Source organism: Ambystoma mexicanum, chromosome 3p, assembly GCF_040938575.1.
Source record: "Ambystoma mexicanum isolate Mex_15411 chromosome 3p, UKY_AmexF1_1, whole genome shotgun sequence".
NCBI lineage: Eukaryota > Metazoa > Chordata > Amphibia > Caudata > Ambystomatidae > Ambystoma > Ambystoma mexicanum.
In genome coordinates, this window is record NC_090925.1 from 933,147,891 (window position 1) to 933,172,457 (window position 24,567).

At 46.6% G+C, this 24,567-nt stretch overlaps 1 protein-coding gene across 1 annotated transcript in view; it reads right to left on the bottom strand.

Moving 5' to 3' along the window:
• The window catches only part of LOC138581134 (arf-GAP with SH3 domain, ANK repeat and PH domain-containing protein 1-like), a 1,625,721-nt gene extending 1,602,184 nt beyond the window's left edge, over positions 1-23,537 (bottom strand). Inside the window, exon 1 of the mRNA XM_069652230.1 lies at positions 23,204-23,537. Coding sequence (XP_069508331.1) covers positions 23,204-23,329 — 126 coding nt within the window. The 5' untranslated portion in view covers positions 23,330-23,537. The remainder of the gene's footprint in view (positions 1-23,203) is intronic.
• Positions 23,538-24,567: the final 1,030 nt, after the last annotated feature.

Sequence of the window (24,567 nt, forward strand, 5' to 3'; positions counted from 1 at the left end):
AAGGCTCCCAAAACTCGTGACTGCTTGAGGGTTGGCAAGCATATCATTCGCACTGCAGAACAGCCCCCCTAAAATGCTCAGGTCATCTTTGCGGATAAGGGGATTGTTTTTCCGCATCGCAGATGCGCACATTCAGATGCCCTTTTTCAGCCTATTTGCGCAAACACAGGAGCATTACTGCCCATTTTAACGTGCATCCTGAGCCGTTAAATGTAATGCCCTTTGACAAGAGCAGGAAATCGCCCCATTGCCGGGCACCTTTTTGGAATAGGCGCAATGGAGAATGCAATGCATGGCATGGCCATTGCCCAGCCTGCAATGCATGACATGGCCATTGCCCAGCCTGCCATGCATGACATGGCCATTGCCCAGCCTGCCATGCATGACATGGCCATTGCCCAGCCTGCCATGCATGACATGGCCATTGCCCAGCCTGCCATGCATTTTCTTTTGAGTGGAACAGCATCAGTATAAATCGCCCTCACCTGCCTCTTTATCTTATGGGCGAATACGGGGGATTCACACTGGTGAATCAACAAGCTATGACCAATCAGTCATGGAGGTGCCGTGCTAAATGTTCAAAGAGACTGCATTGCCGGCCACTGTCTAGGAACTCGAGTGCCATTTTTAGTCGCCCATCCTCCCCGATCCTTGCGTCAGCCGATGTGAGGCAATATGGTAGGGCTTCAGTAGAGCTGGATGGACACCTTTCCCAGAACCTTTGAGAGACATTCTCTAATGTCCTATCTGGTGGAAGCCTGGAAATGGTGCATGCCAGATCACACAGTGGCGAGCACAGTGGTTTCCTCGCCTTAGTAATATCGTCATAAAGACCACAGTGTGTGTTTCATCCAAGTCACCAGTGTGTGCCACGGGGGTAGTCATGGATCTGGCCAGGCGTAGTTTAAACACACACACACGTACTCAAGCCAGTCACCATCCTAAAGAGTGGTTATACAGAGTTCACACATACCAGGGTACCTGAGACATTGTAGAAACCATGCTCCAAATGGTGCCTCTACCTAAGTTCCTGCAGCACCCTCCGGGAACTGCTGCTGCCTCTGCAGCAAACCCTGATGCCTGTTGATCCACCAGGGGCTGTGGATAGTTGTACACTCAAGGAATACGTTGATGCTGCTGCAGAGCCTGGGGTCTGAGGGACAATGCATGTTTGGCCACTTTCTTCCACCCGCACAGGACCGAATGAGGATTTCAATGCTTTTGAAGAAGCAATTTGCATGCAAGGGGATACATTATGTACCCAAAATGTATGTAATGCATGCAATACACAATTTAGCACCCCCTACCTGCAAGATGGGGAGACAAGTTAACAATATGTGGCTACTCTATTGTTGGATGCTGGGGCCTCCCTCTCGAACAGTCTCCCTGCCACTCTAAAATTTGAGGAGAACCATCTCCGGTTCCGGAAGCACCTCAAGACCTTCCTCTTTTCTTCTGCCTTCGCTCCCCCCTCTCCCCTACTGATCTGTTCTTTCTTGGCACCAGGCACCTGGCCACCTTCTCTCCTCCGGGCCCAGGTACCTGCTCACCCTGCCACCCTCCCGCACTGCCTCCGGGCCACCCCTTGCACTGGGGTATGTATCTGTACCCATACAGTCCCCCCTTCTTCTTCCTGCACTTATCAGACCTACCCTGTCTGCTGCCTTAAACCTAGCACTTACAAATTGCTGACTGCACTACCACTATTTGATGCCTTTATTATTTATTTATTGTTATTTATCTGTTTCTCCTCTGCTTCGCCATTCCCACTTCTCCCCCCTTCCATGCACTTTTCCCCCTCCCCCTCCCCCATGCACTTGCGCATTCTCAATGTTACTGGGCCTAGTAAGATCACGGTTTCGTTCTCCCCTGTTCCCCTCCCTTGCCTTTTCGCGCTCTGAAACACTTGTGTACGAGCGCGATAGAAATAAAATATCAATATCAATATCAATACTCTAGTCACAATCATGAAGGCCTGTTAAAAGGGACTTCCTTAATGAGGTGATGAGGGACCACCTATAGGGATGTCTCAGAGATAGATAGCTTCGAGAAAAGGTAAGGATGTCGCACAGTGGCAACCTGACTTTGGAGCAAGCGGTTTCATTGCCCAAGATCATGGTAGAGAATACGATACGTGCAGAGGAGGTTGCCAGGGGGACCAGCTATCCAATATATTCCATGGTTGACCTTATGGTGGTAGATGATAACTGTACTGCCAAAGGCAGCAGGAAGCCAGGGCCTAGGAACAAGTGAGAATGCTTCAGATGCATAGGGAAAGACCACATGAGCGGTGGGGGCTGTGGGGTGGGACCACCTGTCCAGTAGCCAACAAGTTTTGTGTAGCTTGCGGCAAACAAGGGCACTTCATCAGAGTATGCAAAACAAAGGGATACAAGCGAAAGCAAAATAAATGGAGCAATGCAAGCTCAATGGGTGTTGCTTGTACAACAGAAAAGGTGAATAGGTGGCTAAATAATTACTATTAATGTTGTGGAGCCGACAGACTGCTGGATCGTACCAAAAGAGCATACGCTAATTCCAGGGATACATATTGACACCCCTGACCCCCCTCTTATATTCTGCCTCATAGCTCGCCATCGTGGAGGATTCTCTTTACAGGAATTTCCTCAAGCACCTGCGAGGGGGCATAAAACTGCTCACCGTTGACCCTGGATTCTTTTCAGGGCAAAGGGTCGATACCATAGGGTACTTTAAAGCACAGATCATCTGCAAGTACCAGCAAACATTTGGGAAGGTTAATGTTGTGTGGAAGTGAGCGGTGTTTCTGGGCTCGGGGCACAAAGCCTCTCTCCCGTGTCAAACGTCATGTCGGAGGTTACGGGAAGATCTATCGAGTCACTCAAGGAGAGCCCACTGATGAAGTTTAATTTATTATGGGCAATTTCTCAACCTTCCTCTTCACCCCAATGACTTCAGACAGGCTGGGCTGCTTGGCTGCCAGAGCAGTTTTCAGCACCAGAACAAGCTAAAGATAGATGCTGCTCCAGTAGGCCATTACCTGTCTCCTGTTCTCACTATAAAAAGGGACCAGCTGAAGGGGATCCTCAAAGGCTGAGAGGATTGGGGAAGGGGGAGAAAAGAAAACTGAAGAAGTTAAATCCTTCAAATGGATATCTGCCTTTGAGGAGGTTGTCAGTCTGCAGTTGTGTATGAACCCCGGTAATTTTTACTGTCACTTTATGGTAGATGTTCACGCTTTCTGTAACATTTTGGAAGTTCAGATCCTTGCGGGCAGAGGGGGTCTATTTCACATTGGGTCATAGATCTACTTATCATAAGGTACCCCTCAATCCAGACTCCATGGACTACACCACACTTGTGGCCAACAGTGTTTGTATAGATTCTTGCACATTCCCTTTGAATTGGCCTCAAAAGGCTTCCAGGTGATCATGCATGAACTGCTGGGGGAGGTCGCAGGCATTGTTTGCTTCCAAGGGTGGCATTTTGTATCTTCGGCTACTGTTGAAGAGCACACATCCATAATGCGCTATGTGCCGACTATTCTACAAGAGAGTGGGCTTACCATTAAAATACTTCAAGGATGTGGTCAATTTAATAACACCTTTAACCAAGCAGTTAAGCCAAAGGAGATGTACTGGCCTACACGCATGTAATTCCTGGCTTGTTATCTCCATTGCCATGCTCGTTGGACTTCTCTTGTATAAAGGAGTCATCAAATTATATTGGGTTGTAAAGTTACAAATAGCATCATCAACAGTGCTTGGATACTTCAACCTGAAAGGTCCCTGCATTTGCATCATAGATGCCAGTGCCTATTAGTTGAGAGTAAGTTGTCACAGAAGTGGGGGTGCAGCAGAAAACAACGTGCCCTATACTTTTTGAGTGCTCAAATCTGCTAAACCTAACAATTAAGTGATAGAACAGATGACAGTCCTAGTGGAGACTGCACTAGATTCCCTGGGTTTTTCCCAGTGCATTAAAGAACCAACACACATAAAGGGACACACCCTGGATTGGGTCGAGATGCACAATCTCAATTTATCTTATATGGCAGCTATACCTTGCCCCTGGTCAGATAATTTTTGTGTTTACTTTCAGATGTGCATAAACTATTTTACCACAAGAAAGGTTGAGCCTAAAGCTCGCTTTCCAGCCAGAAGCTTTAAGAAGTTGACCTCAGAGAATCTTAGCACCTGGGCCACAAGCTTAAATGCAGATATCTCCAATATAGTGGGGCTAGATGAGATCTCTGATACCTTTCTGAAATCTCCAAGTGTGGTGACGGAGAGGCTGGCACCTCTTAAGATGGTTCACCAGAGGCAGCAATAGAGCAAACCATGGTTCAATGATAACTCTTGGAGAACTCAAGTCAAATAAAATCAAATTATTCTATGCCTGGTGGCAGAGTAGAGACATTTCCAGCGTGGACGCTTACAAAGGAGCAGCCAAGATCTATAAAATTGCAATTTTTCAAGCAAAAAGGACTCCCGGAATTCTCGAATAGTTGGCAAAACATCAAATAGTAAAGAACTCTTTAAAATATTAAAAAAGCAAGAACATTCTAAAGGCCCCAACCAAGACTCTATCCTAAAGGATGAGATATGGTGTACTAATATTCAGGATACCCTATGTAGTAAGCTGGAGAAGATAAAAAATATCCATTGAAAAAAAAACTGTCCCTGAACACAAAAGACTCGGAAGTCCTTCTTACTATGCGACCTATTAATGGCAAGAAGCTTCAGACTTTTAAATTTCTCACCTATCTCAGAGACAGAATTAGCAAAAAGAAATTCCACAGCTGCAAACTACCAGCTGCAAGGGTGACCACTGTTCAGCAGTGATTATTAAGGAATGCTCTCCTCTACTTGTAACGGTCATCACAACATTTGTGAATGCCTCCTTTGAGCAAAATCACATTCCTAACAATATCAAAAATGCCTGGATCACACTGCTCTTGTAAAAGCCAAATCTATGCCCCCTGACTTCTACCAATTATAGGCCGATTACCAATACTCCTTTCTTGCTGAAGATACTGGATAGAGTTGCATATAATCAAATTTCACAGCACTTTAACAACTCCCAAATTCTTCACAAATTTCAGTCAGGTTTTCGGCAAAGTCATGGGACAGAGACCACTCCGTTGTCATTAAAATCTAAGCTACTTCAAATAATGGATGGAGGCAAAACAACCCTCTTGATGATACTAGAGTTATCGGCAGCATTTGACCTGGTAGACCATGCCACCCTGTCCTCCAGGTTAAAACACTATGCTTTCTTTCAAGATCAAGCCATCCAATGGATTAATTCATTTTTGAGCTAAAGACAGATGAGAGTATCAAGCAAGTCTGCAGAAGTCAAACCTATACCTTTGCTTTTTGGAGTCCCACAAGGAGCATGTGTATCCCTTTGTAAATTTTATGATTCCTTTTTTTCACATGTTGGAACAACATGGGATTTATTTTTGTAAATTATGCAGATGACACATAATCTGTCATCTCCATTTCAGGATCACATAAGGAAGATGAAATATACATTAACAAGGTATATCAAGTCATTCACAGCTCGATGGTCATGAATGGTATGGCATTGAATTGCTCAAAAAGCAATCTTCTAATGGTCGGTGCTGATAACAAATTGGCTACGCTTGGCCCAGCACACAATAGTTTTAGTATAGGTAATTGCATAATTGAGGTGATAAAGAGAGTAAAGACACTAGGCATTTCTCTAGAGTAAAGACACTAGGCATTTTTCTAGATAAGAACATGCCCATGAAGTCTCAAGTAAACAATCTTGTCTCTTCACCCTCATACCTCATTAAGTTGCTACGGCATCTTCGTCCATTCTTCTTGGAGAAGAATGCTGAGACCCTAGCCAGAGCCATTATTGGCTACAAATTGGACTACGGTTGTAGTTTATTGGTCGGCATTTTGCAAATTGATCTCGACCGTCTCCAGGTTATTCAGAATGGAGTGGTGAGAGCGGTGAAAGGACTTGACCACACAGATATCATACGTAAGACAGAGTCTGCATTGGTTGCCTGTGCAGGCAAGAGTACGCTTCAGGATTATACTTATCACCCATAAATGCCTTAAAGGTCAAATGCCACTTTATCTAATGGAAGCCATTGAAAAAAACAAAATAGTAGATCTTTAAGATCTAACAATACGAACTTCCTAAACACTAGTTTGCCAAAACTCGCAATAGGGCATTTAGTTTTGCAGCACGAGCAGCCTGGAATGACCTCCCCCCAGATATTAGAAGCACTGAATCCACAGAAGTCTTTAAGAAAATATTGAAGACGTTACTATTCTGTTAGACACTCCGTGCTCTGCCTAAACCGTGCAGTGTTTACTTTAGCTCCTGTAGTCCTATGTAATGTTATGTGTTGTTCCTTGTATGCTTCCTATGTTTGCGCCCTTAAGCCTTAGGGTACCGGGAGCGCATTATAAATGTATTAATACAACATAACATAACGTAACTTGACCTGTGTGTTGACTATTATTATGTTCTGGCTTTATCTTAGCGTATTACACTTTTGGACAGACCATATCTTCTGGCCAAACCAGCAAATGGCAAAGTATCTCCCAGACTAGTGAGGATGGCCAAGATGATTCAGGAGTGCCAAAACCAAAAACAAGCTCCATCCGAAGGGGCTTTTCCATAAATAGGACCACTCAGTTGTACACCTCAATGACTTGCAGGAGAGGTTTGAGCAACAACAAAGCAAACAGCAAGGCAACACATGATTACAAGAAGGCAGCAGTTTTCAGGCTGGTACATGTTGGGTATGGGAAAGTACACGTGTTCTTTGTGTCGTCGGCATCTAAGGAAATACTTAATTCCCCTGCAGGTCTGTGAAATGAAAGGCAATGCAGTAGTAGTCAGTGGTGGGGGCGCACAAACCATGGAGAGGATGGATCTAATCAGCACCTTCAATCCAAATGCTGTGGGCTCTTTTATCATTTCCACCCCATTGGACGGAATGTTTCCCCGGGATTGAGAGAGTTCAATGAGAGATGGGGTTATGTTCAACCGCAGAAAGGTACTAACCCCGACAATACCTTTAAGTGACCAGCCTAGATCCCAGTACCACTCTCCTTCGCCCTTTGTGGCAAGGGGGTAGGATTTGTATCCTGTTCCGTTGGATCTGCAGTTATGTTGTATGCACACATGTGTCCTCCTGTGTTGACATGATGGGGAGTTCTCTCAATTGCAGACTTAGCTCCTAGAGGTTTGCTAGGTATTATTTAGCCTGGAGTACTCAAGAGAGAGGATGTATTTCCATTTCCCAAGCAAATAAAGACCCTCACTACTACGACTTGATGATCTGTTTCTTGTGCCAGCAGTAGCAAAATTGATCTATGTAGGTACCTGTAATTTGGAAGTGTGTGGAAAAGCCTTGATTTCTTAAATGTATGAGAGAAGAGATGATACTCAATAATGGCAATGTACTGACATTGAGAATGGAACTTCAGGGCGATACTGTCGCAATAAGACCTGAGGCGGCGGGCCAATACCACCCCAGGTAATGCCCTCAGGGGCGTAGTTAAAGAACCGAGCGTAGCGAGGGCCTTAAGTAAGCCCTAGGGCCATTACCATGGGCGGTATTGGCCAGCACCGAGGGTCTTATTGCCATTAGTACCCCGGCCCATTAGACCGGGGTACTAATGCAATTTTTTTTCTGTTTCGCGCGTTTCGAAAAAGAAAAAAAAGATTTCACAAAAATGGCCGCCCAGAAAGGGAAAACATAGTCCGTTTTCCCTTTCCATGGCAGCCATTGGGAGCAGACGCGCTGGGAACAGAAGTGTTCCCAGCGCGTTCGCTCCCAAGACCAGAAGAAAAAGAAGGTAAGTGGGGTTGGGAGGGCGGAAGGGAGGGGAAGGAGAAGGAAGAAAAAAAAAAAAACGTCCCGCAGTCTCCGACGGGGGACGATGGAAGCCTCCAGCCGTGGGGAGGCTCGGAGCGGGGATTGCCCCATTTCGAGCCTCCACATGGCTGGAGGTTTCCATCATCCCCCTCCGGAGACCGCAGGATAGAAGGTAAGTGGGGTGGGGTGGGGTGGGAGGAGGGAGGAGGAAATGGAAAGAAAAATGTCTTACCTGAGTCCCCGGCGGGGGACGAAGGAAGCCTCCAGCCATGGGGAGGGTCGTAGCGGGGATTGCCCTGTTTCGAGCCTCCTCATTGGCTGAGGGGCTGCCACGCCCCTCGCCGGGAACAGGGTACCCGGCACGCACAAGGGAATACCTTGTGGTATGGCTCGCAAATGAGCCAATCACCACGCTGTATTCCTGTTGCGCCGTGCCTGCCAGGTACTAATACTCTGTATCACTCTTCCACTACGTTTCATGATTGCCCTTGTGAGTTATAGGAAGGCATGGATTAGATGCGATCTAAACCGATCTTTTGTAAATTGGTTAGAAATGTTTAACAAGAGCTTTACTATCTTAAGCCTTTTAATCGGCATGTGTAAAAATAAACTACCAAAAACATAAACTAATACTCCTTGAATTTGCCATCATGAGTCAACTTCCAGGCACACTGTGGGAAAATACATATTTGTATTGCTGCCTCTGTTCAGAAAATAACTTTTAGGCAAAATGAAACACTAGTACAGAATTTTGTTTAATGCTCAGAGACACAGGTTTTTATTTCCTCTGCAGCAGACTCCACATGGTAGTACAATCTACCATGTGAACCACCTGGCCTATCTCATTATCTCTGTGTGTCTGCTAACCCCCATTCACAAGGAGAGCATGTATACAGTTTACAGTTAGTGCAGCCTTAGAAAGGTCTTTGGCCTTGGGCTAAATATGAACTCTGGCCATATTCTGGCCGGCAACTTGCTCTCTCACAACTGTTCCTTGGCTATATAGCATACTAAGCTTGCTTTGAAAGCACAAGTGGGCAGCTGAATCCATACATGGGTGTTCCATGTTGAAGCAAGCTCAGGATTTCTAAAGCAAGGCATGTTTGTAGCTTTCCTGGTTTGGAGAATCTCTGTCATAGAATTTTACAAAGCATACAATTTGAATACAAGGTTTACAACGCACAAATGTATCTGTGGGTTATATGCAGAGGTCAAAGTGAGCAGCAGCTATTGGGAGCAGAGTTCCAATACTTTTTATTGTTTACTGTTAACAATTCCACTACTTTTTAAAAAAACCATTTTCACCATTCAGGGGCTTTTCTTTTTTAAGTTAAAGCACACCTCTTCATTTTACCACCCTATACCAGTTTCAGCTGAACTGAAATCTGTTTCACTGTACATTCACGAAGCCTGAATGAGATCTGGATGTACTCTATCTGGAATCATTTTAACTATCTGAAGCTGGAGGAGGTTCTGCTAACACTAAGAAATCATCTCTTGCAGCACCCCACCTCCCCCTGATTTTTGGAAAACATGTCAAGTTGTCATCTGAGGTTTAATGCTTAGATGTTACCATTGATAAAGGTTCAGGCTATTTACACAGGATTGTATTTTCACATGAGGTGGCTACATGAGATTGTCCCCTTCATACCACTGGACGAGTTTGCAGTTATAGTCAGAGCCTTGGTGACCCTGTCACTGGCACGATTGGAATGCACTCATGCGGGATGCTTCAGAAGCACTATTCATCCCTCACACTCTGGGAGACCAGAATAGATACAAGATGTTCAGTCTTGGGATCCAGGCATTGTAATAGATTACCAAATTCTATTTATGACAGCACACATGCGTAGAAGCTGCTGTTGTTCAGGTTGGTTTTATATGGGGTTCCAGCAGAGTTAAAATCAGTGACTGACTGACTACTTGAGAGACATTATTGAAAAACAATCGTTTTGCTTGTTGCATCCGCCTGGCTATCAACCTGCCCCATCCAAAACCACTTGAAACATGTATTGCACATTGCTCCCTCCCAACTGCCCCATGCCCCGCCAGAGTCACAGTTCTAATTCTTTTTTTGGCACACTTCTACCATGGATTATATATTATTAAAGACAAAAAACATAGGGTATTAAGCAGCCATTTTATCCCAATATGTACATAATAGAAACAATAAAACCGTATGAGAAAGAGAACCAGACCCCATCTTCACCAAACAGAGTGTTTCATAATGTTCCACATCCAAGACATAGCTGAAAGACCTTTCTGAATGATTAGATGGATTGAAACAGCCCGCCCCACTATTACCAGTCTGGCAGCAGACGCCCAAGCTTGCGTCGATGGCCCTCAAAGGAGGGATTGCCTATCCCCCGCTCATGAAGGCCATCGCGGAGCCCAATCCTACCATACACGATCAAAGCATAGCATACAGCAGACCACTGTATAGACCCCAGCTGCTTGCAAGACTGAACAGAAGTTTCTGTCACCAAACTGGGATGGATACACTCCTGCCTCACATGCACAGCTCTATAGGCTTATTTAACTCAACGATGTACAGTGGGATTGATGTGTGCGGAAGTGCAAGTTGAGGGTATCCCCCATCATGGCACATCCCCGCCACCACAACTAGTAAAACACTGCATATAGACCTACCGCTCCATCCGGAATGAAGAAATGGATATACGATAAAAAGGTTCATTTACTTCTCCTCACTAATAATCCAGCGGCAGCTACCACATGCAACGAGACACCCAGATAGTGTTCCAGACTACTGCAAGACCCTTTACACAAGTCACCCCACGCGCCAACAGCATAAATCCATATGCTGGACCAAAAAAAGAGGGAATGTACCTTAGCCCGAGTAAAGAAGAGCATGCAGCTCCACTTATTAAATCCCACCACTTGCTCCAGCGGAAAGGATCAAATTAAAAATACCACACACACCATTCAAGGACCGTTCCAGGGCAAAGGCCAAAATGGTATAAATATACTGGTCCCCGGCTACATACCAGCCACATATGTTGTGCTCTCTGAATGCTTCCAGAATGCGCCAAGCAAAATGTACACAACACGCATGATGGTAGAGCCACCGCGGCAGGGTTCTGTGCACACACACACTCTCTTTATCGAAAACATAGCACAACCAAATAAAGTCCCATTCAGAATAGACCTAAAAATACCCTTTTGCAAACAATCCTTCAAACACCAGCCTGACACAGTGAGACAATTTCCCCTACACCTCGCCCACCTAACCTACAAACACCACCACTGGTCATATACTCGGTGCTTTAAGTGGAAGCAAAATCAAGGGGGATCCAACAAAGTGTGTTGCCCAAGTGCTGGTCATGGCCTAAAGAGTGACAGACATGGCCTAAAGTGGGTGACTCTAGACCAAAACAATGCATCACGAGACACGGAAAAGATGTATTTTGGGTCACTCTAAATAATATTGTTTGATCTGGTTTCCATATTGAAAATAAATCTCTCTTGCTCGGTTTGTACATACCTCGCTATCTAAATAAAAAACGAACTCAGAAGATAAGCATTTTAAATCAATGAGTAAATCCCTGCATTCTGTAAATGAGCCATCAATTAGAAAGTGGTGGGAGGACAATTACCACAAATGTTCATTCCTGGCTGATTTAAAAGAAAATCAAAAAGCATTTTGAATAAAGACAACAGTTTTTTTGACAAATTGCACATGTAAGGTGTCTCAATGCTCACCCCAACAGTAAAATGTCTACAACCAACGAGCCACATATATTCAGTTAGGTAGCCACAGTTTACAGGAATGAGGCTTCGGCTGCTCTGCTCGAACAGAGTACAATACCTCATTTCCCTAAGTGTATTCCTTCTACAACTGGCAAAGCGATCATCCTGAAGCGCGAACCTCCAGAAATGCACTTTGAGACGCGCTCTCTCATTGGTTGCTTATTAGCGGGCAACTAAAAGTGCCCTGGCTTGGGAGCCGTTTTTGGAGACCGATGGGATTCGGGAACAATGATTGTTCTACCCCATTACGAATATGCACCACACCCTCAAGCGGCCCTCACTGGCATGAGGATTGAATCGTTTTAAATACATAAAGATTAAAGCGAACAGCGCAGATGTCAATGTTGTTGCTAGTCAGGAATCACATGCACAAAGATAAGATGTCACACTTGCATACCACTGGCCCATTTCAGATTTATTTAAAAAAATGTTGGTGTGGGTTGGAGTAACTTGGTCGCCATATTGAAATAATTCACATGCCTTCAAACATCCGATTGCAGAATGCACCATTAGGTCCTTTTCCACGCACATTCGAGGGCCTTTCTCAGCTGTGCACAGTCAATCCCAACCAGTCCCCGAAGAAGGGTGGGGCACCCCTGTCTCGTCCCCCCCAGATAGAGTTATGGACGACTGCATGGATCACCCCAAGAGGTCCCGAGTGGCATCTGATAGACAACGAGAGCAAAGCTTGAAGCATTGACGTGGAACACACCCCGTAGTTGATAACTACCCATGCATCAGTTTATATGATGTAGGCCCCCTTCCCATTGGGTCTTTTTTCCCACCACTGCCCTGTCCCTTGACGTTCGCCACTGCATAGGGTGGAGGCACGAAGCTGCTATATGCAACAGTCATAAATCCTACATGTTCTCTCCCCTCACCCCACGACAATCCAATAAATAACCTTGCAGGGAACACGCGTTATCCATCCATAGTGGTTTAAGAATTATGTAATCCTCTGCCATGACGTCACAGTAGGAGGACAACGCATTCGGAAAGAAAATAGTTGCGGACTATTCCTTAAGGAAACCATACACAACATGGTGATTTCAAACTCTGAGAAGGCGCTGCTTTAACAAAGGGAGTACACCTGGCCTGCAGCTCAGGAGGTTGACAAACTAGTTAAAATTGATGAAAACTGGGCTAATGCATACATCTGTGAGACACTGTATTATTAATTCTTTACACAAAAGTGTGGCAACGCAACACACCTCTTGGTTAAGGTGGGCGATACGGATCATGGAACACATACGGTTGTGCAGATTTCACACTTCATTGGGTGGACGCACAACAGCACAAGGCTTTCACAAACCATAGACTGCTGAGATGTGCGTTGCCCTTAAGTTTTATTGATGCAAATAGCAGGATATGAATTTATTAAATCCCATGGGATTTGGGAACCCCAGTACCAGTGAGACCAGTGCCGATTCTAAACTACATACAAAGGACAAGACACATCAATGAAAGACAAGCATTGGTAATGTCAAAAGTTTTGGCTTTTGTATAGACATGGGGAAGGTATTTGCCAGGCATTGCCGTAAGGGGGGCTCCCGGGGGGAATGCGTAGCGTTTCCCTCCGGGGTGGTTTTGGGCGCTGCGCCGCTAGGGGGGGGGGTGTATTTAAGGGGCAGGGAAGGTTCGGGAGCAGGTGACCGTTGAGGGCGAGTTTTTTTTGTGTCGGCAGCGCAGGTGCTGGGGGTACTGAGGAAAGCATTGATGGTGGTCGGGGAGAAGCCTGAAGAGTTTGGTACGCATTCATTCAGGATGGGTGCGGCATCTGAGGGTAACTGTGTGGGGTTATCAGAGGATAAGGTCAAGAGTTTGGGCAGGTGGAGGTCTGGGAAGTATAAGGGACATATCAGGGATCTGGGGACAGGGTCTGGTTGAGAAGGGGCAGCGGGTTCGTGGTGGGGGGTTTTGGGAGGTGGAGGATCGTAAGTGACAATGTGATTTCTTTTTCAAAGACGGCGAGGAGGCCGGGCAGATTCGGCAAATCTGGATTGTCGGGCATTCGATTGTGAAGTGGGCGGGTAGAGAGGCAGAGAAGAGGATTTTTGGCATGCAATAGGGCTGCAGTTATGAAATAGGGATTATGAGGTGGTCGAGTCTTGGGGGGCTGCGCTGGGATAAACTGCTGCCCATGCTGGGTGGGATGAAGGAGCGTTTTGGGACCCCGGACGTGTTGATCATACATGCTGGGGAGAATGATCTGGTGCGGGATACGGGAGTAGCTTTGTTGAAGAAAATGAAGAGGGACCTGGTGTGGCTTAGGGAAATATGACCTAAGGTAAGTTTGATATGGACTAAGTTGTTACCAAGGAGAGTGTGGAGGGGTGCAGTAGGTGAAGGCGCGGTAGAGCTGACAAGAAAGAAGATAAACAGGGAGTTGATCAAGTTTTGTGGTCTGGCATCAGTGCGAGTTCTTGAGCACAAGGAGATTGTATGTGAGAACTTCGAGGTTTTTAGGGAAGATGGAGTTCATTTGTCGGTTTACGGAAATAGATACTACCTTCTGGATTTGACGTTGCTAGTGGAGGACATGGTGAAGAGTTGGAAGTGTTAAGCAATTCAGTGGTGAGGCAGAAAAGAACACCTCAGGGGTGGATGAGGGGGGAGGCAAGCAATGGGGGGAATAGCGCGGGTAAGGATGGGGTGGTGCTGTTTGCATGAATGGGCTACCCCGGGGTTGCAGAGAGGGGAGGTCTGGAAGATGGAGGGGCATGGCCCCGGGGAGATGATGGCAGAAAGCGGGAATGAAGGCTTGAGAAGATGGTAAAGGGATGGTAAGGACCAGGAGATAGGTAGGGAGGAAGTTGGGGTTATTCATTTAATTGTTGGGGGCATAAAGAGTTAATTATTTATTTAATGTTTTGGCAAACTGTTAAAGTGGTTAATTTTAGTCTGTAAGGCTATAGGGGCCAGGTTAGCGTTTATTTTGTGAGCTTTGGTCTGTCACATGAAAGCGACCTTTTCCACTTTGAAGCGAGTCTGGGTTTTTGTGCGGTAAGCCCAAATGGTATTATCTGGCCGTTAATGATAGCAGCTGAAACATGGTGCACGCATTTGGGCATATGATAGCACAGCCTAGCAAACTCGTAATAACTATACACAAGCCCAAACGGTTGACTTTGGCAATGCTTGTTTTAACAGGACTTCAGTGAAGGACATGCATACTGCTGATAAAGCAAGTAGCTTAAGGCGGACCAGGTGAAGACATTTGTATTGCATCAGTAGCACGTTTACAGCACCAATTACATAATTAGCTCTCAGAAGACTGCTTTGATAAAAAGACAAAAACAACGTTTTATTTGGGTACGTTTTATTTGATAATGATAACTCAAAGCTATCCCAGGAGGTTTTGTTTTGGGCAGGGAGGAATTGGGCGAGAATGGCCATAGGGATTTAGCATGGCCCTATCTGGGCAGTCAGTGGGTGGGTAAATAAAACAGCCACAGGTATTGAGTCCCTCCTCATGTGCCATCTCTGAGTAGCTGTACCCCTAATGCATTCGTTTCGGGTTATATCGGTGGCGCTAAAGCAGACGAAACTAAAAAAAAAACAAAAACTCTACCAATAAAGAGGGGTGTCTCAGAGAGGAGAAGAGGGTGGGGGGAAATCTACACAAGTGACAAAAAGCACAGCCCACTCCGTGCCCGCTATTTCCGGGCACAAAGCATCCTGGGCGGAATGCCATGGCGGTGCACAAAGGGACGAGGTATACATGCCAGCCGCGCTCCCGCTCCTCTGCCAAGCGCTGCCACAGACTGTTCTAAGGGGAAGTGCCTGTCGCCATCCCTGCACAGTCTGCTGCGAAATAACCGTTTCAGGGTATACAACTATTCGGCTCACAAAAAACGGGCGAGAAGAAACCAATGCCAAAGTGAAAGTTATTTCTTAAGCATTGGTGAAGAAAGCAAACTGCTTCCAGAATGCCTTATGTCGAGCATTTAGTAAGCCCTAGGCACGCACAGCGCACGAACAACGGACATTAGCTAAATAAACAGCCAGAGAACAGGTTATGTGACATTTACTCGATGCTTGGAGCAACAGTCAACTGCTTGTAGAAGAGAAATATTTATCAGTGCTTGGGAACTGTTATTTAAACATTCCAAATGCTCAGCAGGTGCTTGAGAAAGGATCTTCAGCTAGGAAAGCAGATCAAAACGCAGTGTACATGGCAGCTCACAGCGGCTTCCTGTACCCCAGGACAGGAGTTCATTTCTCCCCCCGGGATGCCAAGAGAAAGAATGAAGCTTGAAGACAGAGGTACAGCGTGGCCACTGGTCCAATATTTTCAGTAGCACTTCATATCACTGTTGAAGCACTGCCAATGCTAGCAGGCAAGGGAACCGAGATCCCTTGCCTGCTAACATTGATTGCGTGATCTGCATTGTTTCACACAAGCTGCAGAAGTGAGAGAAGCAGGGATTAGAACTAGTGTCCTTTGTTTTCAGTGTAACCACAACTCTTGAAAACAGAGAGGCCAAGTAAGAGGTCAGGGCGAAATGTACGCTGTTACTTCAAAATGGTTAGCACATGAGGGCTACGCATCTATTACGCATGCTCACATGGCAGAAAGGTTACATGTGAATTTGTTTCAGTAAATTTGATTTCTCAACCTGGCCCCGATCAGCATATTGGTCAAAGGGAGAGAAAGGCAAGCAAAAGGTGGACTCGTGGATTAGTAGGGACAAAGCAAATAAGACTGGGTGGTGGTACCAGGCCTCCCTGCCCCTGCTCTAAACGAAATGAGAACATACACCGCCCACATCAAGAAGGAGAATTTGCAAAAGGCAGAAACCATGAAACTGGCAGGATTGGTGTTGCGCTGTGCAGTGATCAATTTGTGCCAGCTCAGCGCAGGGCCTGAAGTATTCCCCAGCACTGCCCTTATCGTGGCCTGATTTCAAGCGCCAACGTAAGGGGATTGTGCTGCTTATTCTAAGGCCTACGCTTGAATCCTCCTCCTGCTCGTTGCCCTCAGGTCCGTGTAACCTGAGGGCAGGTTACACGGACACGGACATGCAAGTTGTACCTTGCATGTGGCTGCTCTCTGTTGCAGGCAGCACCGCAGCTCTGCCTCTTATCACATTCACACACAAGACGACAAGCCCTGACCTACCCATCCTTTGCGATCCAGGGACACCAAACCCCATTATTGAAGAAGCCAAAACTATGGGCTGCCAGCCAATGTTACATTCAGCGTGGAAGGCCACATATAGGAAAATCTGTCCGTGGCTTCACCAAGTGTCTGCGATGCACCCAGTCAGTTCTGCTCGAGTGCCACCTTTGCAGAGCTGGAGCCCATCTCGGCTCCTGTAGCACACTCCTTGACTGGAGAACCTAAACCACCTCAGTGCTCCAACATTACCACTGGCTCCGGTGCAAGCTGGTCATCACTGACTGCAGTGGTGTGCACAACTCCACGCAACCAAAAATCTCCACCAATGCAAAATCCACCCGCGCTCCAAAAATCTATTGCGCACATACAGTGCCTAGAGCGAACCGCCAGGGGTGCAAAGGGATGCAGAAGCAAACCCCTCTATTATGCAAGCGGAACGGCAAGGCGCGTACGCTGCACGTGCCAGAGTTATATACAGTACCACACCATCAAAAATGTCATACCAGGAATATATCCTTAAAACGAAATGGCTAGTTACATTTAAAATCAGAGAAATTAATATGTAAAGAGCTGAAAAACCGAAGTTACTCATTCTAAACATTTGCCATCGCAGCAGATGCTCAAGAAGAGCCTAACGTACAACTAGGACCAAACAAATTCATGGGCAACAACCAAGACCAACGGTATCCTATGGGCTTGCTAGCAAAGTCAATTGAAGGTAATTTCCGCAGAGTCACACCCTTGCAGCTTTGGTCGGGATGCTGCTTTTTTGATTCTTAGTAATTCAAAGCCAGAGTAGCGGCACAATGGTTGCCTTTCTTTCCAGCAGCGCTCAGCACCCAACCTGGACGGAGGTGCGAAGAGAGTCTATGGGTACAGGAACTGGGCCATAACATCTGTGACCCGGGCCTCCAAGGTCGATCTCATGAAGACCCCAGGCAGGCTCCTACTCCAGACTTCAGGTGAGGTGAAAGCACAAAGTTCCCACTCTGCATTGGACAGCTCACCTGCACGGGCCATAGCCAAAGGAGGCATCTTGTACGGCACACGTGTGCCATAGACATCTCTGGAGGCTTCTCCATGGCAGCTTGGCAGGACTTTGGTCAGGAAGGTGTCCCACAAGTAATCAAGGGCAGGAAGGCGTCTTTTAGTCCGAAGAGGATGGTCTGACTGGTCTCTAGTGTTGGCATCTGGCTTGCTCCAACCCGGAACCTGATTAAACAACCCTTCGATGAGGCTGGTCAATCCATCTGGCACCTTGGTGGCAGTCAACACAGTGCCTTGAGCAATCTTGATTTTTACACAGAGATGACAGTGGCACGAGCTGAACTGCAAGTGTGTGCATGTTGCATTCAAAGTTGTAATTACTTCCAGTCTTGGCAGAAGGCAGTACACGTCAAAAGGGGGGCTTTCTTTTAAGAAATGCCATCCATGCAACTAGAATTTCCTGGGAGGCTGCTGGATTGGAAGGAAATCAGTGCATTTAGAATACAAATAAAGATTGCTGGGGAAGACTGCAAGCGAGCCGAGTTTTGCAGTGAGCTTCGTTACACTAAAGCCTGTTGTGTGAAACAGCAGGGAAGCCTCAGAAAGAGTCTCCCCCCACCATTGTCAATTAGTTTTGGCCATTAAACGGTACTAAAGTGCCATTCATAAGTGGAAAATATTGCCTTGGGGTGCAGCTGGGATGGAGATTGGACACACGGAGAGATACAAAGCTTGTGGGTGTTGCTTGGTTAGTTACCTACTCACTGACTGCCCATGGCCATCCTAATCCCCATGGCCATTCCTAATATCTTCCTGCCCCACCCTGCCCAAAACATGCCCTTCTGGGATCTCTTTGAGCTAGCTTTCTCAAACAGCAGTATCAAACTTTGTGCTAGCTTAATTGTTTGTTTGTTTGTTTATTTATTTGGTAATACGCGCCAAACCCTTAGGTAGCCGGGCACAACAGTATACACAAGAAGTCTTAAGCTTAAATTACAGTGTTTGGCAAAAATAGATAACAGATAGGCAAGAATATGTACAGCGCTAAATACAAAGGAAAAATATATACAGATGCAGGGCATATCTAGGATGTCCAAGGCACACTAGCAAGTTTATCAATATAGGCCGTAAATAAGCAGGATTATGACTCAGTCTAGTAAGTCTGTGTGTCATAAGGGCCTGGTAGGTGGTGGGGCATGCTCAGTGACCTAGAGAGCAGAGTTGTTCATGGATGCAGAGGGTTCAAAGTGGGCCAAGTGTTGAGGGCTTAGTGTATGTCAGGTTATGTGTCGTTTGCGTGTAACCATTTGAGTATTTTGTGTCTGAATATAGGGTAAGGTTGTTCAAATCTGAGGTCAAGAGGTAACTTGTTCCAGCATTGAGCAGTTTTGATAGGAAAGCTGGTTCCTTCCACAATTGAGCGTTTGAACCTAGGAGTCTCTAATTTGAAGGTGTTGGTGGATCTCATGGGGAGGGTGGATGTTTTCCTGTTAATTCGTTCCACCAGATACGGTGGGGCTAGGTTGTTAAGGCACTTCGATGTGAGAGAGGTTGTTTTGAGGAGGATTCTGTCTGTTATCTTCAACCAGTTAACCTCCTTCCTGAATTTAGTAATGTGTTCTCTGTGAGGGATGTCTAATGCTGCTCTTAGGGCATTGTTCTGCAATCTTTGAATTTTGTCTGTGATGTATTTATTGGCTCCCGAGTACAGGGCATTACGGTAATCTAGTCTGGACAAGATGAGAACATTGGCTAAGGTGGTACAAGGAGTGCTGGAGAGGTAAGGTCTAGAAGCACGGATGAGTTTGCAAGTGTAAGTAGTGGAGGAGGCGTGTGAGTTAACTTGCCTCTTAAGAGTGAGGGAGGAGTCTAAGTAGAATCTAAGGGTTTTAACCACAGGCATCACCTTGATTTGGTTGTTATCAATGCTGAAGGATGTGTAGTGTGGACTTAATTTTTGGATGTTAGCTTCAGAGCCTAAAATTAGTAGCTCCGTTTTATCGTCATTCAGGCAGAGGCCATGGGATGCCATCCATGCTTGAATGAGGGTGAATATCTTGTTCACCAAGGCTGAGTCTGCATTGAAGTTGCCCGAAAGAGGTATGAGGATCTGGGTGTCGTCTGTATAGTTCGTGTAGATGACACCCAGTCTGTCCAACTTGTCAAACAAAGGCTTGGTGAAGATGTTGTACATAGTGGGGGAGACACTAGATCCCTGTGGGACACCACAAGTTATGTTAATGGGGTCCGCAGAGTCTGTTGTGGAGAAGACTCGTATGGTGCGATTCGCTAAGAAAGATTGGACCCAAGCTGTGGCATCTCCGGAGAAGTTGGCGGCTGATTTCAGGTGGTTGCATAAAACTGCATGGTCCACTAAGTCGAAAGCTGCCGACAAATCCAGTAGGAGGAGTAAGGCTAATTTTCCATTGTCCTTTAGTTCCTCAATTTGTGTTTTGAGGTCTAGCAGAGCTGTTTCTGTGCCATGGAGTGGACGGAAGCCAGATTGTCGTGAGCCTAGCAGGTGGTTGGCTTACAGGTAGTCCTGGATTTGTGTGTAGGCGGCTCTACCTAGGATTTTAAGTAGGAATGGCATGGTGGTGATAGGTCTATAGTTGGTGGGGGTGGTAGGGTCCAAGGTTTGTTTTTTTAGTAGAGGGAGGACCCAGAATTCTTTAAGGTTAGTGGGTACTGTGTTTGACTTAAAGGAGGAATTTATAAGTTTGGAAATAAAGGGAGCTAGGTCTCTTGCTGCGTCCTTTATTATTTGTGCTGGACAGGAGTCGCCCTTGCAGTTTGACGGTTTGAGGGAGAGTATTATTTTTTCCGTGTCAATTATGGGATAGTCTTGAATTTGAAGGGTGTGTCCTATTCTCCTACGGTTGAGGTATTTGATGGTCTGAAGGTGGCAATGTGGCCTTTTTTTTGCAATTTTGCATTGAAGAGAGGAGATTTTATTTGATCGGGTGTTTTGTATATTGGTGCACCATTCTTTGTTTTTAGGGGCGTTGTCTACCGGTTGAATTGGGGATTCCAGTTCGCGGAGGATGGCAAATAACTCTTTAGTATTAGAATTAGCTTTCGCAATCCTGTCATTGTATTGTGTTGTAGATATACATGTTCCACTGGTGTAGCACAAATGCCTTAACCAAGTGTGCCTTCAGCCACTTGATTTATGCGTAGTATGCGTATCCTTTAGTGAAGTCCTGTTCACAAGCATTGGCAAAGCCAACAGTTTTGGCTCCTCTATATGTATTAAGATAGAAATATGCCCATTCCATGCCCAGGTACTCGCACCATTTTACAGCTGCCATCCTTAATGGCCAGTTAGTACCACTAATGCCCATCCCATGGCTACAGAAAAAACAAAACGGTTGGCATTGCCAACGCTTGTTTTTCATAGTGGCAATTGCTCCTGTATGCCAGAATTTCTAGTTAGTGCGCCTTTTCAGTAAAGCCCACAATCCCTCTTTGCAAGGCAGGTTGGGGTTTACTTCGTAACCTCAATGCTTCGTGCCTCTTAGTTTGTGTGCTTAACCTGGAAGAAAAATCCAAGGCTCTCACGAGGAACTTTCCAACATAAGTTCCATGTAGATAACCTGAGATGATAACTTCCAAGCAGATGAGCAGCAGTGTATGTCTCAAGGAGCCTAGAAGGTCAAACGAAAGCCGAGTGCTGCACATTATTATCTCTACACGATGGGAAAAGAGAACCTTTCAGCATGGGTGACTCATTGATCCATGTCACATAAATAGCAAAACATTACATACGCTTCCATTGCAGCCCAAACACACGCCAATAGTAAAAAGCACAGACAGGGATCACGGGGACCATGTGCCATAACCGTAAACTTTGCTCCACCGCAAACACATCTCACAGCGACTGGACTCCTGATGCAGACGCCACCTGGAGAAACCCCAGTGTGAAAAGGTCCCATTCCCCAGAGGGACATGTTGAGCCTTTTAGAGTTATAGTTTGCTCTACACCGACACCCCGCCTCCCCCAGATGAAATGCTCTTAACTCTCTAGTTGAATTTTCTCACCTCTTAAGTGGATTGCCAGCTCCCCTTTTGGAGCAAAAAGCTTTTGCCAGGGAATATTGAAACTCCTGCGTGGAGATATTACAACCTTCCGCAGGGAGATATCACGAGCATCCAAAGGAATACTCTGACCTTTCCCTCCCCTGCCTTCCCCTCCCAGTGAATTCAACTGAGTGCCAGAGGATTCCAACAGTGGGATATTTTGAAACTCCTAGAAGAATGTCACGATATCCACACCAGTGGATCGTGTTTATCCCTTCGAGTACATTGCACTTAGTCCCCAAATTGGAACGTGCAGCATCCGCCCTCCAACCACTAGTGGAGTGTTTGGCGTTCCCTATCGCCACCTTAGATTGGTATAAGCTCTCCCTTGCTCTCCACGGGCATCGGGTACTCGCCACCTCTGCCAGACTCTAAGAGAATCATTCAAGTCACTGGGTGGAACGGGTCGACACTCCATGGCGTAAAGGTGTATGTCCCCAAAGTGAGCTATAAAGCATTCATTATGGATATGGGATCTGTTAGGGTGCACCACATTTTGTATATCAAGGTTTCTGAAACCCCCAAAAGCAGCAGTCTAGTAAAGGAACCCCCAACGGGTGGGCGTATCTTGCCCATACGGTCAGCCACACTGCCTCCTGATACATAAATGTACCCTCTAAGTGCTGTGGTCTGTCCTTGGGAAGTCGGGCTCAATTTTCCTGAAATAAGTTCCTTCTAAACGTCATCAATCAGCTGTTTCTGTGATATCAGGGCTCCGCCGCTCCCACAATGGTTCACCTGCTTTTTCTTGTCTTGCCCCGCCTTGTGGCTAGTAGCTTTGACCAGTGTTGCTGAATAAATATTCTTTAAATGCACAATTTCCATCACACAACTCCCCCTCGGTTACTATTCAGTGTGTCACAATAGGAATTATCACTTTTTCATTGGTGCCCGAGGCAATGTAATGGCCCAGTCCGACCCTGATGGAACGTCAGGACTACTTGCCCTCCACATGCTCTGACTGAGCCCCAGCAGTAGCCTTTCGCAAGCCACGCCCCTACCCAACACTACATTACGAACAACCCTCCACGCGCTCCGAGCAGGCTCGGCGCTTCCCAAGAGACAACCCCGAACCTTCTGGAGGGAGGAACGCGAAGCCACCTGAACGTGATTGCGGGACACGCCCCCTGCCCCTCGCCGAAAAGTGGAACGGCTTGCGCACCATAACGGCATGTTCCGAGCCCACCAGTGGAATGCTCCAAGCTCTCTCCTGACATGTTCAAACCCCATCTTCCATGACAAATTGCAATGTTCTAAGACACCCCCCAACCCCTGTATCACCTTCTTGCCCCCTCCCCGGCCACACCCCGCGCCCCGCCCCCTGCACAGTGTTCTTATCTCCTTCCCCCGTGAGGAGCTTGCTTTAACCCCCGACCTCCGCTTGCACACCCCCTCACCTCTTCGAGGCCGCTGACCGTGCCCCTGCAGTGCCCCATTCTGGTGGTGAAGGAGGAGGTGGTGGGGGAGCTCCAGTCTTCCAGGGTCTCACTGATGAACTCGCCGACAGAGATGAGCTCGGGCATGGTGCCTGCGTAGGGGGTCACCGCCCGGCTCCCGCGCTCTGGCTCCTAGGGCCGCTCTGTACCCTACGTCTCCCACACCCCGGGTCCCCTCGGTTCCAGTAACCCCGGCCCCTCCAGCAGCTGCAAGAAACGGGAACTGCGGGGCGCGCGCTGAGCAGGCACGAGCCGGAGTCGCCGCACTACTGTGCGCATGCGCGTGCGCCTGACAGCCTCCTGCCATCACAGCATCCTCCCATCAGCACCACCTCAGCATGCCAAAGCAACAGTCAGCATCCCTAGAGGGCCGTGGTCAGTACGACACCCCAGACAAAGCACCAGTAAAGAATGCACCCCGAGATCGGTATGACAGCACTAGCGTAATGTTATGACAAGTGCGTTAGTGTAGCACCAACGCAAAATACGCAGTAGCCCAGCACAAGTGCGGTGCGCGTACCGCACACCCAGACAGAGCTAGGTCTAGCAACACTACAGCACACCATAACACAATTTGTACATGTATATCGCCAAAATAACACCTTCACAGCATAAGTTAAAATAACCCAGAGGACAAGCCCCACGACAGCATCAATGCCCGATCGCAGGACTGAACATCAACAATTGCACCCACCACCACATCACCAGAGAGAGAATACCAGTATATCAGCACTGCAGAATTCTCATAGCACTGGGATAGCACCAACCCAATTAGAGCATCCTGGTGTACTACTAGCACAGTGATACTATAGCACCAGTACAGGTCTGCAAAACACTAGAAGAGCACACCAAGCACTAGGACATAGAGCTGGGGGAGCCAGAAACGTCCTGGGTAGGGCCGTGCCAGGTAGTCTGACGTTACTCCAAGGGCTGAACAAGAGCAGAATCAGGAAAACGGCTATGTAAAATATGGAATGTCTTGCCACTCACTCAAATATTTGCACAAACGAGAGCTAGTGCTGGGGAGATGTGTGATAAAATGCCTAAATCACATACAGGGCTCACATCCTGGTTTTGCCACTTGACCAAAGTGTGTGATCCTGGGCAAATCATGTATTCTGGTCATTTTATCTGCCAAAGTAAGGAGTCCTTAGAATTGATTCAGTTTGCAGTTTATGCTATTAAAAAAGCCTCACGTATGGCTTACAGGACTGTAGTGTTGCACAAACTATATATAATCGTGACCATTCTTATATTGCCCAACACAAAGGTATTTGCTTCTTGACTTACTCATGCTAACTTCTTGTACCAATTGTTAATACAAC